General features: G+C 44.5%; 5 protein-coding genes across 6 annotated transcripts; 2 read left to right on the forward strand and 3 right to left on the reverse strand.

Moving 5' to 3' along the window:
- Positions 1–249: 249 nt before the first annotated feature.
- GL218_03768 (uncharacterized protein) lies at positions 250–1,527 on the reverse strand (the record flags this gene model as incomplete). Its single annotated transcript, XM_033580345.1, has 3 exons — positions 250–951; positions 1,101–1,279; positions 1,413–1,527. 3 exons carry the CDS (start codon positions 1,525–1,527, stop codon positions 250–252), a joined length of 996 nt encoding a protein of 331 aa, XP_033437189.1.
- A 2,541-nt stretch (positions 1,528–4,068) lies between these two features.
- On the reverse strand, positions 4,069–5,978 carry GL218_03769 (Phosphoglucomutase; the record flags this gene model as incomplete). The annotated part of the gene is made up of 5 exons (XM_033580346.1): positions 4,069–4,361; positions 4,427–5,440; positions 5,494–5,697; positions 5,760–5,857; positions 5,926–5,978. 5 exons carry the CDS (start codon positions 5,976–5,978, stop codon positions 4,069–4,071), a joined length of 1,662 nt encoding a protein of 553 aa, XP_033437190.1.
- Positions 5,979–6,757: 779 nt separating this feature from the next.
- Positions 6,758–7,424, reverse strand: GL218_03770 (Oligoribonuclease, mitochondrial; the record flags this gene model as incomplete). Its single annotated transcript, XM_033580347.1, has 2 exons — positions 6,758–7,318; positions 7,386–7,424. The coding sequence occupies 2 exons, from the start codon at positions 7,422–7,424 to the stop codon at positions 6,758–6,760; spliced, it is 600 nt and encodes a 199-aa protein (XP_033436391.1).
- Positions 7,425–8,130: 706 nt separating this feature from the next.
- On the forward strand, positions 8,131–8,943 carry GL218_03771 (putative methyltransferase AN0656; the record flags this gene model as incomplete). The annotated part of the gene is made up of 1 exon (XM_033580348.1): positions 8,131–8,943. The coding sequence occupies one exon, from the start codon at positions 8,131–8,133 to the stop codon at positions 8,941–8,943; it is 813 nt and encodes a 270-aa protein (XP_033436390.1).
- A 1,807-nt stretch (positions 8,944–10,750) lies between these two features.
- Positions 10,751–14,824, forward strand: GL218_03772 (uncharacterized protein; the record flags this gene model as incomplete). Of its 2 annotated transcripts, none has more annotated exons than XM_033580349.1 (3): positions 10,751–11,087; positions 11,156–14,092; positions 14,142–14,824. In XM_033580349.1, 3 exons carry the CDS (start codon positions 10,751–10,753, stop codon positions 14,822–14,824), a joined length of 3,957 nt encoding a protein of 1,318 aa, XP_033436388.1. The 2 variants fall into 2 exon arrangements, with proteins under 2 accessions (XP_033436388.1, XP_033436389.1); XM_033580350.1 differs by having other exon boundaries at positions 14,361–14,824.
- Between the last annotated feature and the right edge of the window lie 1,246 nt (positions 14,825–16,070).

Consider the following 16,070-nt stretch of genomic DNA (forward strand, 5'->3'; position numbering starts at 1 on the left):
CTCGTGCTAGAGTCGTAAATGAGTGACTCTTAACGAGAAACTGCAGATGAAGAGCTGCAAGACTGCAGCTATGAGATCCGAGGACAATAAATGTGCGATGAGTACGAATATATCTAACTCGTCTGCTATTGTGGCTACCTCTAAAGGAACTTGGATCCGGTCATAGGTTCAAATTATCGAGCCCCTGTGCTACTACTATAATAAATGTTAGTAATCTCCAATAAGAAACTTTGGGATTTGGTTTATATGTCACATACTAGCTACCCAATTATCGAAGGCGCCAATCGTTTCAAAGATTCTCTCATGCTCCTCAATATCACAAGCGCTAGGCTTGTGATATGGAATAGGAATCCATTTCGCAGTCGCAGCATCAGCCCGCTCGCAGAGGGAACAGGAACAGTCATCGCCGGGGACTGTTGGGGAAACACGAGCGACGTGTGCTTTGAAGCTAGCATCGATATAGTTATGGACTTCATCGATAGCCCATACCTCTTCGATGTCGTTTGCCCAAGTCCAACCCCAGTTATTGTGTCCGCCGTACATTTGGAATGTAGTTAAATGTTTACGTGCATTCTTGTAAAATATCAATTCGGGATGCACGTGGTGCGGACGCTGCACTGCGACTCGGTGGAAGCCCCGTTTGCTCCGAGCCTTGATGCGTTTATGGATCGGTCGAAGGGATTTCCCTTCTGCTTGAAGGATGGCCACCTCTTTTGGGAAAGGGGTCGAGGATGAATTCCAGAGGTGCCAGTCACCGATCATCATGATATCGTTTTCAAACGAAATAACTGGTCCCCTTGCAATACGAAAAGCCGGCATGATCCTTCCATAAATAAGGTCCCCGTTCTTGACTCTCTTGTACAGATCGGTCGTCCAGAATTTAGCCTCCTTACAAGTAAGGAACAAGACAGGGCAGGGAGCTGACTTGATTCTGCGTAGGCGATACGTTTCCTATAGCAACAATAGTCAGCAATTACTGTTATAGAATGGTGAGTATTAGGAGGTTTAATATGTCTTGGGAGCAGGGATTCCCAAACAAGCCAGGAAACTAATTGTCACTGAAGATAAGTAAAAAAGAAGAGATAAATTCCAGAACATACCACGAATCGGTCCTGCGCCCACGCGGCGTAACGCCAGATCATACCTCTCAACTCCCGCGGGAGTTTCGGGAACATGTGGAATGTCTCCAAGCGGGACATCTTTCCCGGGGTTTTCCGAAACTTCGACAGCCGTATGTTGGAGCTGTCTTCACGATTGATGGGGACTTTGTCCTTGCCCTCTATAGTCAAATTAATACCATGTTAGATAATATAACAAAAGCTAATAATGAAAGTAGCAGTAATTAGGTAAACGAGAGTTACATTGACCTCTGGAATAAGACAAAAGCAACATTTCATGCTTGGGAGACTTACCAACCGACCTGCGGAATTTTTCCAGAATGGGTATCTTGTCGGTAATCCGGAGAAGTGTTCGAATAATTCTGAGCTCGCTCGGCTCGAGTTCTCTTGATATGCTTTTGTCTTCCATCGCGTCGGTATTGTGGACCTTCGATACCGAAGACATCTTGGTTGCGATTTCGTCCTTGTAAGTCCGGGAATGATTGTCTATTATAAATAACCAACGTCCCCTTGGGAGATGGAATTATTCAAGAGCGGTTGGTAGATACAGGTAATGCTCAAACGCGAACTTGGTGTTATCCGACTCGTGATCAAGTGTATAAAAGAATCCAGTTGACGAAATACGCATCCAAGACGCACTTAGCAGTAATAGGGAAGGAAAAATATCAATAGGGTAAAAAGAGTAGTGCGTAGCAACAATGCCGAGGCACTGACTAGCCCTTAGGACAGAGAAGTTATCCTAGAGTGCAAGGTTGAAATGTTGATGACGATGAAGAGGTGGAAAGTAAAGAAGGATGGTTTGGGAAGGATAGAGAGTAATGTTCACTCTGAGAAATTGAACTGCCTGAGGACCAAAATCAGTATTTGCGAAATTCTGAGAAGGCATTCACAGGCGCTTTTACCTACTGATGTAGTAAGAGAGGCAGGATGTCACCTATTTGTATGGTAATGAGAAATTAGGGGAAGGTAGGCCTCTCTAGGACAGCTTCGAAGGTGGCAGTTGCACAGTGTTTGGTTGAAAGGAAGTAGATAAAATGAAAGGAGTAGGGGGAATATTGCAATTCTAGCAAGTCCCACCACATTTGTTTTCACCGCCTACCTTGTTGCCTTCCTCCGAGAATCAGTCAGTTGTATTTCAGCGGTTTGTATTGGCAGAAAAAGGGATCACAGGTGGCAGAGGAAGTAGGTGCGGTAGTTAAGGTAACGAAAGTACTTGATAGTTTGGGTACCTAGAAGATATCAAGAAGTAGAAGGTGGAAAGTCATATGTAGGTACCTCTAAGTACAATGTAAATCTTCTACAGTCATTAAGGAGCATTTAAAAGCAACGGAAAGTACTATCTAAAACTGTACATAATATCAAGGTTGGCTTTTCTTCCTTCGTTTCTCTCAGATTAAATTACTACATGACCAGATAACCCGACACCAGCATAAATACATACATCTCATCCAATTCTGGTGGTATCCTTTGACTAAACTAATGATGAAATAGCTCAGAATTAATGGAATTTATTATCTATATTCCTATCGGCCACCTGTAAAAAAAAATGAGGCTACTAATGATCAATTGTTGATTTGGATATTATCCCGTATATGGAGTTCCCGACTCCGCGGAAAATGCCATGATATTCTCACTTTCTCTCTACTTTATTACTTTGATATCATCAATATTCAGGTACTTCTGGGGATCACTTGTATTATTTATGCCCTTAGGGGGTTTCTACTAGACCTGACTGGGACACTGTCATAACAAACTAAATTACTTTCGAAAGGAAGAGTGACTCCAATAGGTACATTCTTAAAATAGAAAAGAGCAATATACATATATACCTAGGTACCTACCCATTAGTTAGTCAATTAGTTAATATATTTATTGCCGAGGTGATGGAGATGGACCAGTTCTTGCAAATTTTCTTAAGGACATGTGGTGCGTAAAGTTACTTAGGTACCTAGGTATTTAAAGATTAATAGCTACCTAAATACCTTCCATACTTTGTTTCCCAATATTTCGAAAAGTTAGTTTTAAAAAGTATCACGTATTGTGTGTGGTTAATCATGTATGATGTCCAGATCTAGTGGGAACATGGTTTGCTATGTTAAAGAATGAAAGAACAAGTACAACGAGCTTGAGCTTATCCCTTATATAGACGCACAGCTGACTGCTAAGCAAGATGAACGCACTGGCGCCCCTTGCTCTATGACAAAATGCACAATTGATAATATTTTAGCCGTTTCCGTTAGGCTTTCCGGACAAGTTCATATTCGGGCCGCTAATAAGACGTCGGAGGGTTGCTTTAAGCCGTCCGGTATCCCGCTTGCAAGGACGTGGGGCTTTTTCGGCCGGAGGGCATCTGCCGGCCTTAAATGTCGGCCCCACTTCGGGTTCGGCGGTTAGTACGGAGGTCCGTTTCGAAAATTTCTGCCATAGGGAACCGGAGTCAACATTGTCGGCAGCTGTCTGATATTTGGCTACATCTGTCAGATGATTCAAAGATGTGTATGTCGTTATCCCTTATGTTTAATACTATGTTTTACAGCTGAAAGTAATATTGACATTAAAAAAGACCTATATTTATTCTCCCTCCTCTTGTCTTTATAAAATTTCTCCTTATAAAATTTTATGGTTTATTTTGAAGAACTATTCCATTCAACCTTTAAAGTAAAATAAGATATGCTTGTTGGATAGTCTCCTTATATATGGTAAAAACTTTTGAAAAGGACATCCGTACACCTACTGATTGAGCGAATTCCTAACGCATTATATCAAACTGGAGTGATTTCCCCGGCTATATTACCCAGTAGCTTGTTCTGAAAAGTTCGTATTTCCTTCAACATATACTAGTGGTAACTACGTGATTTCTTTTTTTAGCAAATAAGTTCCAATAACTACCCCTATAATCGATTTTACTCCCTGCTCCCAAGTTTTCAACCTCGCTGGCCCGTAGTCTCGTCTATGTCTTCACATCCGGCTCGTCACGTCCCACGTACTCCTTGAATTTCAACAGATCTGTGGCAAATTTGATTTCATCCTTGAGGAAGTCCTGGGCGTCTTGACTATAAGTTGAGGCGTCGTTGCTATACTTCTCGATATATAGACGGATGGTCGCACCGGATGATCCAGTCCCTGAAAGTCTCACAACAATCCGACTGCCGCTATCGAAGCGGGCGTAAAGACCCTGGTTTGAAGCGACGGAACCGTCCAGGTCAGTATAGGAGAAGTTACCAGCGTCAGTTACCGTGCGTTCTGTTAAACGTATGTTAGTATAATAGCTTAGCTTATAGCCACCCAGTGGGTTAGTGGTTACGTACCTCCTATCTTGCTTCCCTTAAAGTTAGGATCGGCGACAAGGTCTTGTAGTGTTTTGACAACCTTGTTTGCGCCGTCAGAATCAACGTTCTCGTAGTCGTAACGGGTAAAGAACACCCGGCCATATGTCTTCCAGAAGTCCTGCTGAATCTGTTTGATGCTTGGCTTAGTCTCGGGGTGGGCCTCCCCTAAACCGGCAATAATGTTAAGCCATGCTACGACAGCCCATAGTCCATCCTTCTCACGAACATGGTTGCTACCTGTACCAAAGCTCTCCTCGCCACAGATGCTTAACTTCTTTGCGTCAAAAAGGGCACAGAAGAATTTCCAACCTGTGGGTACCTCGTAGGAGTTTAGACCTTGGGCTTTGGCAACAAGATCGACAGCCCCGGACGTTGGCATACTGCGGGCTAGTCCATACACACCTTGTTTCTTAAAGTAGGGGATGAGTTGTGCATGGTGGGCTATGATTGCCAGACTATCACCGGGCGATACGAACGCTCCGGCACCATAGATCATGTTTCGGTCACCATCACCGTCAGATGCTGCGCCGAAGGGGATAGAGTTCTTATCGACAACTTCCACTAGAGAATGAGCATAGGTGAGGTTGGGGTCTGGGTGTCCACCGTTGAAATCAGGTTTGGGAACACAGTTTTGGGTAGAGTCGGAGAGTCCTAACTCCTGCTCAAAGATTGCTTTTCCATATGGTCCTGTAACTCCGTGTAGACCATCAAAGAGAACCTTAAAGTCGGGATTTTCGGTGAAGAACTTTTTGATTAGGGGGAAGTCAAAGATGTCCTTGAGCATCTGGACATAGTCTGCTGTGCTGTCGATGATTTCGATTTCTAGGCTACCGTAGGTCTTAGTCCCAATTGTAGTTATATCTACGTCGGGGATATCGGCAACCTTGTAGGAAGTGAGGGTTTTTGAGGCTTCGAAAATCTTGTTCGTTACACTTTCCGGGGCAGGACCGCCATTGGACAGGTTGTACTTGATGCCGAAGTCTTGGTCGGGACCTATGAAAGCCACAGATTAGGGATGTAATTGTAATTGAACATAATGGACTTACCACCGGGGTTGTGACTGGCAGTCAAGAGAATGCCTCCCGTAGCCTTTCGCTTTCGAATAACATGACTAGCAGCTGGAGTAGACAAAATGCCGTTCTGGCCGATTAATAACTTCTTAACCCCGTATCCGGCGCCGATCTTCGCAATTAGCTGGATAACCTCGGGATTCCAGAATCTGCCATCACCTCCGATAACCAGGAATGAACCTAAGATGTTGAATTTCAGCAAGCGTTGCTGTATGTGTCTAGTATATATTGAAGATACTCACCCTCGACGCCTTCGGGGATAGAGAGGAGGATGCTAGCGATAAAGGACTCGCTATAGTGAGGTTTTTGGAAAACCTTGACCTTTTTTCGAAGACCTGAGCTAAAGGGGTGTTAGTAATGTTAATGATAGCGACAGCGGGGTAGCTTTGAATGGAGCTATTTACGCACGTTCCAGGTTTCTGATCAGTAAAGGGCTTGAACTCAACAGTTTTGACGCTCATGATGATATCTATCTCGGATTGAGATTATAAAAAAGTGCAGAATAAAAATCAAGCAGTTCACTTGCGTACGGGAGCTTGGAAAGACTCGTGAAGTTATGAAATGGAAACTTGTTCAGGGGATGAGGGGATATCAATAAAAAAAACATATGACGAAGTTGTTAGTGGGGTAGCGTACAAGCTACCCTCCTTAGTCCCGTCCCTATTACCATAGTACATAGTACATACAAGTTACAAAGTTACACAACACATCACTGCTTTAAGGTTGCGACGAATAAAACGATCCAATAGTGTAAGGTGATCTCATTAAGTGTGGTGGAGTATAAACACCAAGGAAACGGCCGACCTCATATTCTACATACCTAGTACTTGCTTAACATCTTATAGAAATAAATAGAAAGGTGCTAACGGCGGCATAGTGCGCTGATGAGGATCCACATCGTGCATTAACCCCCCTATCAACAAATCAACATGTAATTAATCAACTCTGTCACTTTGCGTTGCCATGAAAAACATCTTAGGTAGCTGAGTAAGATGATAACCAAACAATTTGCCACATGGGAATTTCTGCCCAATACTGTCTTTTCATATATGAATTGTCGAATCTACATTAATGATGGACCGCATCCCGCCTTTTCCGATACCGCGATAGACGCTATCGTGAACGCCAGGATGAAAATTGGAGGTATTTCAATATTATATCATCTATTCTACTGGATACAATATCAAAATATTTCAAGGGATTTGGGTTATACGCTCATTATTAAACTACCCAATCTAGTCTACCCTTGACTTGTCTTGTCGTTCGCTTTATCAGCGTGTTCAACGGCGTGGTCAAAAATCACCTCCTTGTAATATTGAGCCTCAGCAATGCTCTCAAGGATATCCTCTTTCGCTTGGTGCAGCCCTTGCTTGACCGGTGCATTCTTTATGACGCTTCTGGGACACCATCGCCGCGCGGCCTCCTTTAGAGTGCTGACGTCCAGGATTCGGTGATGTAGGTAACTGACTACTTTCTTGTACGGTTCTTTTCGAAGGAATGCTCGGTCTGCGTGTACACTGTTGCCGGCTAGCACTGCGCCTCTCTCCGGAACATATTTCTTGATGTATGCTAGCAATTCATCTGCTGCTTGTTCAGGGGTCACCTTGGAAGACACCACGGCAGCTGTCAAGCCGCTATTCCCATGCGTCCGGGTACACCATTCGTCCATCTTGTCCATTCTCTCCTGTGACTGGTGGATGACAGTTCCCCAACCATTATCATCTAAGACATCTAGCGTACCCGACGTGATAATACAGAAGATCTCGATGATTTCCTCACAATCAGGGTTAAGACCCGTCATCTAGCCCTTAATATATTAGATTCATCATCATAAATTTGTGTACCGAGAAACGTATAGAACTTATTACCTCGCAGTCAATCCATACTAGCGCACCGTTACTCGCCATAGTTATTCGAGAAGGATGGAACTTATGGTCAGTGATAAAATATGGTATGCAACTGTAACTGTAAGTATGATGCGTTGATGCCCATTGAATTGACCTTTTATTGGGAGAGCAAATAATAGTGGTTAGTCTTTTTTTTTTTTTTACATGATTATATAATCGATAGGAAATGTCATGCAGATTATAGTATAACACTAAATACACACCCGTATGGAGGTTATTTAGAGCGATGAAAACAACTTAGGGAACCCCAATAAGATTTTACCAAAAAAGAGAAAAGAAAAAGGGGGGCGGGGGCAACTGGCGTATACGAGTTACATACCTACCCAAGGTAGATACCTAGGCATTTAATTAATAGTTACCTATATTGGTATCTATCCTAACGATATGGCCCAGGAAAGAGAAGGCATATATAGACCAGCTGGCTCGCAGCTGTTAATGATATTATGATAAATTCCTATACTAGGCATTCTATATAATACTACTTAGCCCGAGTTGATTGCTATTTATTAAGGAAGTAACTTTTATTACTTTTATGAATAAGTAAATGTGTGTACCCCTTGATTAAGAAAGCCAATGACTCATCGGTGAATGAGCTACGAATTAGTAGAATCTATAAATCTAATAAACCCTTGAAACTTTCTTGTGTATAATCTCGAAGCTTACCTATATATCCGCTTATTTACTACCAAAACTTTCCATAGCAATAATGCCATTTACTCATAATCTACCTTCTCAGTCTGTCCGCTACCTACCCACAAATGAAGCTTACGACCGATGGGCGATAGTTTACGACACAGATGGCAATTTCTTACAGGCGCTAGATACTATAGAGCTTAAGATGCTGTTCCCAAAGTTCCTGCTATCTATCATATCCCCCAGACCATGGCGTGTTGTCGATCTTGGCTGTGGCACGGGCCGAAACACTATGTTGCTTCTCGATGCCCCTAACGTTGCAGAGGTTATCGCACTAGACTCTAGCAGAGGCATGCTTGATGTCGCAAGATCACGATTACAGAAGGAGGGTGATGCTGTTGATATATCAATTAATAGCCTATCGCGGACGGGCCCGAAGCTGCATCTCGAAGTGTTCGATATGCTAACTGCGTCATCTCCCCCAGTTGTCGCACAGCAAGCAGACGGAGTGATATCTACCCTGGTTATTGAGCACATACCTTTGCCAAAATTCTTCTCTCAGGTCTCGCAAATCTTGAAGCCGGGGGGTGTACTCCTACTAACCAATATGCACGAACAAATGGGTGCGATTAGCCAAGCCGGGTTCGTGGACGCTAATACGGGCGAGAAGATTCGGCCGACAAGCTATACGCATGTTATAGCTGATGTAATAGCCGAAGCGAATAAATATGGATTTGATGTTGAAAGAATTGGTGAAGGAGAAGGAGAAGGGATCCGAGAGAGGGCGGTGGAAGACGATATGGTTGAAGGGTTAGGACCTAGGAGTAAGAAGTGGGTGGGTATAATGTGCTGGTTTGGTGGCTTATTTAGGAAAAGGAGAGCTTAGATGAGTATTGGCTACAGATTATAGGCTGCTTAAACCGACCAAATACAGTGAGCTCCTAAAAGAAAAGACTAGACTACTATGCAAGAATTTGGAGTATGCATTTGGTTATGGGTGATGACTCAAACTTGCATCGCGGGGAGTTTGGCGGAGCTGCGAATTGCAGGCCATATATACACCACCTGTCTCACGATATTTAACCAAGTCATCAATTAAAGAACATTCTAAGCTGGTTGTTAATGCTTATATAGGATACCATTAGCTACGCCCTTCACAATGCTTGGTTAATGTTTACACGTGTGGGATGCTTACACACAGCGCGATATTAACGCGCCACACGTCAAAGAGGAGTAAGATCGAACCAAATAAATACAATCAAGGCAAATGACAGATACTGGTTAAAATGCCTCAAAACGTTTACGACCGACAAGATTTCTTCGAGAACTATATCAAGTTAGACCGCCAAGTTAAGGGGCTTCAAGGTGCACCGGAATGGCCGCAACTAAAATCAATGCTTCCAAATCTTAATGGTCTCACCGTGCTGACCTAGGCTGTGGGTTTGGTTGGTTCTCTCGGTTCGCGAGAGAGAACGGCGCAGAATTTGTTCGCGCGATTGATATCTCCGAGAAGATGCTTGAAAGAGCTCGAGAAATGACTAGCGACGACAAGATCCAATATGAAAGGGCCAATTTGGAAGAACTAAAATTGGCGGAAGGTCAATACGATATCGTCTTTAGCTCGCTGGCTTTTCACTATATCGTGAACATTGCTGGTTTGATTAAAGAGATAGGCATCGGACTGAAGTCATCAGGACGCTTAGTATATTCTATTGAGCATCTGATATATACAACACCGTCAAGACCTAGATTTATAGTGGATGAAGAGATAGGTAGCAGGTCATGGCCATTAGATGACTATCAGAAAGAAGGATTGAGAACGACTAATTGGTTGGCGCCAGGGATTCAGAAGCAGCATAGAACGATCGGAACCTATATTAATATCATGCTGAGAAATCATCTTCAGCTCACGGATTTTATAGAATGGTGTCCAACGGAAGAAGAATTAAAATGGTTTCCTACAAGAGAGAGCGAAGTAGTGAGACCTACTTTTCTGTTACTAGGTGTAACAAAATGACCTTATACCTTAGGTACCTAACCTAGGTGCTAAATAGAAAGGAACAATGGATTATGTCAATATGTAGAATACCTTGATGCATGCGGCTATGAAAATGGGTTATGGAAGCTTTGCTTTATGCCAGCTGTAAATAGGTGACAGTAGGTGACACCAACTATGATTAGATACCAAGTGAAATAAGCGGCTAAAGGTCGGTAAAACTTAAATCTACCTACCTAAAATGACAAGATAGGCGGTGATCTTGCCTTAGGTAGGTACGGTAGGTACGGTACCTCCCAGCCCAGGCCTGTTATGTCTTGTATATCAAGTCGCAACGACCTTGTCTGCTTGTGCCAGGGATCATATGAAGCTTACCAGCCTACCTTGCGCTTGTCGTCATCCCTTATTGCGCAACATCAATCTCTATGGACTATCTTACCTTTATAAATCTTTTTTTTTTCTGAAATTATAACGCGCCAGTTCGAACCGGAGTCGATTTTACCTTCAGCATCATAGATATAATTTCGAGTCTCTTGCCCGCTTCATAAGTTAAAAGCCCCTTGCGCTAGACTAGAATCAACTTCGCAGCCCCTCATATTTCACACCAACTAATTTATCAGGTACTTACTTAACTCCTGGCGCGAAGCTGGGAAGAAGATATGATTGAGAGATTCCGGTGGACGAGACGATTGCTTGAATGCAACCCCTGAATCCCTTCCTAGCCGCCTTCTTCAAGCCCGGCAGTCCTATTGTCACCCAGTGCACTCCCGTTCATCACCACATTCTCCTAGTCCCGACAACCGAATTCTTCCTTACCTCCCGCGAAACCGAAAGCGGCCTATCTCTGTCAGACATTGTTGGGTCTGAAGATTTTCTGGGAAGCCATGTACTTCGCATTCCCAGTCCGGCCACCGCTGCGGGAGGGAAGGACTCCGTCGGAAACTTGCGCGAGCAGAGGGGCAAGGCCAGACAATACTCAACCTTGAATGGGCGTAGCGTTGTCGTTAAAGATGCTTTTATTTATAGCAACAAGGGTAAGTGAAACTTGAGATAGCGACACTCTGGCTCTTCCTAATCATCTATCTAATTGTCAATTTGACAGGGTTCAAAACACTTTCCCAAGCACAATTACTAAACGACACTCTCTGGTATGCCGACAGCATCGAGCCGCGGCAATGGTTAATATATTATATCTCGCGACCTTTGGTCGGCATCTGGGTAGATAAGGAGGTGCCGCGTGCTATTTTCATAGAAGGCATGGCAAAAGCTAAACTCGCAGAGACCAAGCGAGCTGCTGCTGTTGAAAGTGGCGAACCGAGTACCCCGCGGAAGAAGGATATAAAGAGTTTTCATGATCTTCTCAACCATTTCCCAATGATTGCAAGGCAGATGCATCCTGGGTTAGAAAAGTTATTCCGAGAATTTACGACAATTTTCGAGAGACCGCTGCCCCCTCCGCCGTCTGCAACACACATTCCTGATCCTATCCCAGACGGACCTATAGCGACAGCTATGAAGAAGGTGCGCTCAAATAGCTTATCTGTACGAAGAACTAGCGTAGAAGACGACGAAAGTACCCGAACAACTGAGAGTTTCTACACCGAAGATGATGAGGATGTTATGAGAGCTTCACTTGAGACGGCAGTCACGAGTGCTATCGATCTATTTCAAAGTGTTGACAAGCAGCAGCTTTCTATGCTTGGGGCGACAACCGATCTTACTGGCCCAGTGGTTGAACGGCTAATAGAACGGTACGTGGCTGAGAATGTTCATAATCTTATATGGCCTCGACTTGCTGCGATGCGACGACCAGAGGACCTCGAGCTTGAAGCAAAAATTCGACAAATGGAATTTATCGATATTTCGCAGCTGGGAATCTTTATTGAAGGTGGTCCTAGAGCGAAACATGGGCTTACGGTTAGACTCAGCCACGCCGTCGAAGAATTTCGCAGGATGTCCTCAGCGATGTGTCCACAGGAGATGATGGAAATCTTGTTGTCGACAATGAAAGCCGCAGCACAATTGACCGAACAATCCAAACCAAACGCCGGATCTAGTACGACAGAAAAGTCCACTCTCACTGTCAACGCTGATACTCTAGTGTCACTGCTCCTCTTCGTTGTGATCCGGGCCGGTGTAAAATACCTTCAGGCCAGGTTACTTTATATAAAACACTTCGTCTTCATTGATGATGTAGATAGTGGCGAGTTAGGTTATGCCATTAGTACATTCGAAGGAGTACTCTCATACCTCTCCACGGACTCGAGTAGCCTACGAAGAGCGAGTCGCCGGAACAAAGGTCTCTGGGACGCAGCCGCGAAAGGCGATATGAATGAGCTCAAAAAGATGATGGATCCAGATCCAGATGCTATCAGTTTCGATGCTGACGAAGAAGAACCCTCAGCGTCTCCAGTTTCGAGTCGTTCGCCATCAATCAGCTGGAGTATGGTTAATGGCTCCTCCAGGAGATCTTCAACAGCATTTACACCATCCGACTCATATTCCCGTGGGTCGGGGCTGAGCCATGTATTTCCATTTCAGAACCAGACCCTAGAAGATTCTCCAATGCCCCCCATGAAGAAAATCAAGAGAGTTGCCATGGACACTAGGAGCATGTCAAGCGGCTCAGAGTTTTCGTATCATTCTAGGGCAGGTAGTATTATTACTCTAGGAAGTGGCCTTGAAGGCGATACGTCAATTGAACGGCTCTGTCAAACTGAAGATTCTCTTGGGGAATCTATTCTAATGATGGCGGTCCAAAATGGTCAGCCAGAGGTACTCAGATACCTGCTCTCACTCGAAGATTATTTCCCACCCAGCACCCTTTTGGACGACTCTAATAACGAAGGCACCAATCTTCTAAGCGCTGCTGTTCAGCTGGGCCACACCGAGTTAATTGATGTTATCCTAGACTTTGTGATAGCATCAGCTTCTGAGCCGCAGATTCGGAATTACTTATCCCTGCAAGACACTCGGGGTCGCAGCGTCGCACACTACCTATTCCACGCACCATCTCTAATCGGCCGCATTGGTAAGTTACTCCCTTGGCGACAAAAGGATAGAAATGGCCAAACACCATTGTTCGCGCTCTGTCGGTCGTACGACCACCAAAATTACCATGATATGGTCGAGGCCGGTCTCGAAGCAGCGACCGGTGCACAGGGCGATGGCCAACCACTCCACATAGACGAGCATGTTGATTCAAAAGGGAATACTCTCTTGCATATCATCAATGACCACCAACTAGCAGTGAAAATCCTTATGCAGTGCGACATCGATGTCAACGCTACAAACGATAGGAAATTCACTGCGCTAATGGTAGCTAGTAAATACGGTCGCTTTGAGATGGTAAGGGTGATGTACTCGGATCCAAGGGTGGACGTAGCCGCGAAGGAGCTACGTGGGCTTACTGCGGTAGAACTGGCGAAGGATGACGACGTTCGGAATAGAATCGACGACCTCACACTCTTTACCATGCCGCCTGCTGATGACGGACGTATCACTGGCGTTGTTAGATCCTTCTTCGTGGAAGACGCTACTATTCGGCTAGTTCTCAAGTCGGGAGCTCCTGCAGATGACGATAGTTACACGGTCACTACATGCCGTCGCTCTTTTACAGATTTTGAGCGTCTAGCCCACTTGCTATCTATCGAGAATCCAGCGTCGTGGATCCCGAAAGTCACAAGCCAACGGTCACCATTCCAGATTCCTTCGAAGCCTTCGAGGGCCGTCCTGAAGGACATACAAATACGAACTGATTCGTTTCTTAAGATACTTTTAGCTCATCCTACCTTTGCGACACATGAGATGTTGTGGGAATTCTTTTTAGTGCCCGATTTACAAGCCGACATGATGGAACAACGCAGCAGACTAAAAGCTGAGACGAGAGCCGAAAAAGTGCGAGATGAGTTGGAACCTCTAGAAGATATTCGCGAAGTAGAACAATTTGTGGAACACGCCCGAGATATGGTCCGCAGTGTTAATTATTCGACTAAGAGTGTTGCGCGAAGGACCAATGCTATCGGCGTCGTCACAAATGGTATTAATAACACTTTCGTATTTATTACCTAGTACTAATATGTTTACAGATTTCTATGATGCAGCGAGTTTAGTTTCACGAGACGTTAATAATCTTGCATTTCTACCTCAAACGCACATCTCTGCGTTTGACGCTTATGTTCGAGCGCTTGTTCCCCCGCAATCTAATCCGTCATATCCATTTCACAGTTCCTTTTCAGCTCTTCAATCTACTATACAAGCCATGCTATCGTCATTATCCCGGCCATTACAGCTTGTAACCCAAATAGTATCTTCTCGTAAGGCGATAGAACGTAACTATAGTTCCGTTTCGCGCTCAACAAGATGGCCACTCGGGCTACTTGATGAAACCCGCCAGCGTCTCAATGAGGAAAGGGAAGAAAAAGCAAGGCGTGCTCAGACAGAGGTAGACGTCCTAAGCAAGGAGCTTCGATACACACAACAGACAGTAGCAAGTGAACTAGCGGGATGGGAGGATATGCATGAGCGTATGGGCCGTAGAGCCATAAAGGAGTTCGCTAGAGGTATGCTCATCTTGGAGCGTGAGCGACTACAGGGTATTCGTAGAGCGCAGCGGAAACTGCAAGATTTAGGATCGGCTTTTAACAATGAAGCTCATGAGTCAGGAATTGATCCCAATGATACCGCGGTAATGGAAAATGGCGTTGACGATGATGTCGGAGGCAGCGAATCTAGTACAATGAGCGAGGCGTTCGTGGATAGATTAGACTAGGTATTTGGCAACGATCTGAGGTGTTAATCCGGGTCCTCTTAGATGGGTGGCCGTTGAATAGCAAGCAAGAACTTAATGCAACTATCATAGCCACATTGGCCATGCCCGTGTGCCATTCGGATTCTCATGTACCCGTTCTCATACTTCAAGCCAACCCTAATATCGGTATATCAATCGTACTCGGCAGAGTAGACCGAGAGTACAAGAAAAAGGGAGGCAGTCTATTGTCATATTATATACAGCTTACGACGATTTAAAACTTGATTTGAGCTACTTGGAGGTGGCCGTGCTACTTGAAACGGACCGGATCATCGATGAGCGCTTCGCCTGGGCCGAGTCGATGGCCAGACAGCGCGCACCTCCCCTCCCTTATACATGTCTAAGACGCAGGCCAAGAGAAGCAGAAAAATCTAGAGACGGGCCGCAGAATAACGACCACGGAAACGAAACAAAGTTTAGCATTGTTGTATTCTACATGCTAATATAATCGTAGATGTAAGGAACGGTGGTCTCGGGGACTTCCACCTATACCATATTTACTATATCCCTACATCTTGTGCCGAATAAACCAATTGATCAAAAAGCAGGATTTCTCGTGGCCTTATTAACGTTTCCGAATGTCTAACAAGTACCAAAGGGTCGGTAAAATCACAACTTGAATAAGCTAGACTCAAGATCTAAGACAAGCACATCTTATGTAAAGGTCGCGAAGACAGGTCATTCCCAGCCACTTGATTTTTCACTTACCTTGGGGATCAGAGACGGATCGTCGTCCCGCAAGCATCATGGATTTTACTAGATCAGCATTTTCTCAATATATCGATACCTAACATATCCAGCCAAGCATGTAGAGTCATAATCATACAACGATCATGATTATCGTGCAGAAATTTAGACAGACATATGGATGCATCTGCATGTGAGAGCTAGGAAAGATGACTCACTCACTCAGACGTGCATATACAGATAAACTAGACGGTGAACAACACCTAGGAGGGGAGCTATGAGCGAACGAGAATGGTCCCGGTAGTGTAGATCTGAAACAAAAGCCTGAAAGGGAAAAGACTTGAAACGAAACATTTTTTTTCTGGGTTTGTTCTTCTAGTCTGCCGTTTGGTATGGTTTCTTTAAATTCTAGCCAATAGACCATCTTCGACGCGGTTGAGAAGGTACTTCTCGTGGGGTAACAACATGTCGTGAGCCGATTGGTTGTAACTATAAGTTTAGTTACAATGAACACGAGCGC

The sequence above is a fragment of the Daldinia childiae genome, assembly GCF_008694065.1.
Source record: "Daldinia childiae strain JS-1345 chromosome Unknown Scaffold3, whole genome shotgun sequence".
Lineage (NCBI taxonomy): Eukaryota > Fungi > Ascomycota > Sordariomycetes > Xylariales > Hypoxylaceae > Daldinia > Daldinia childiae.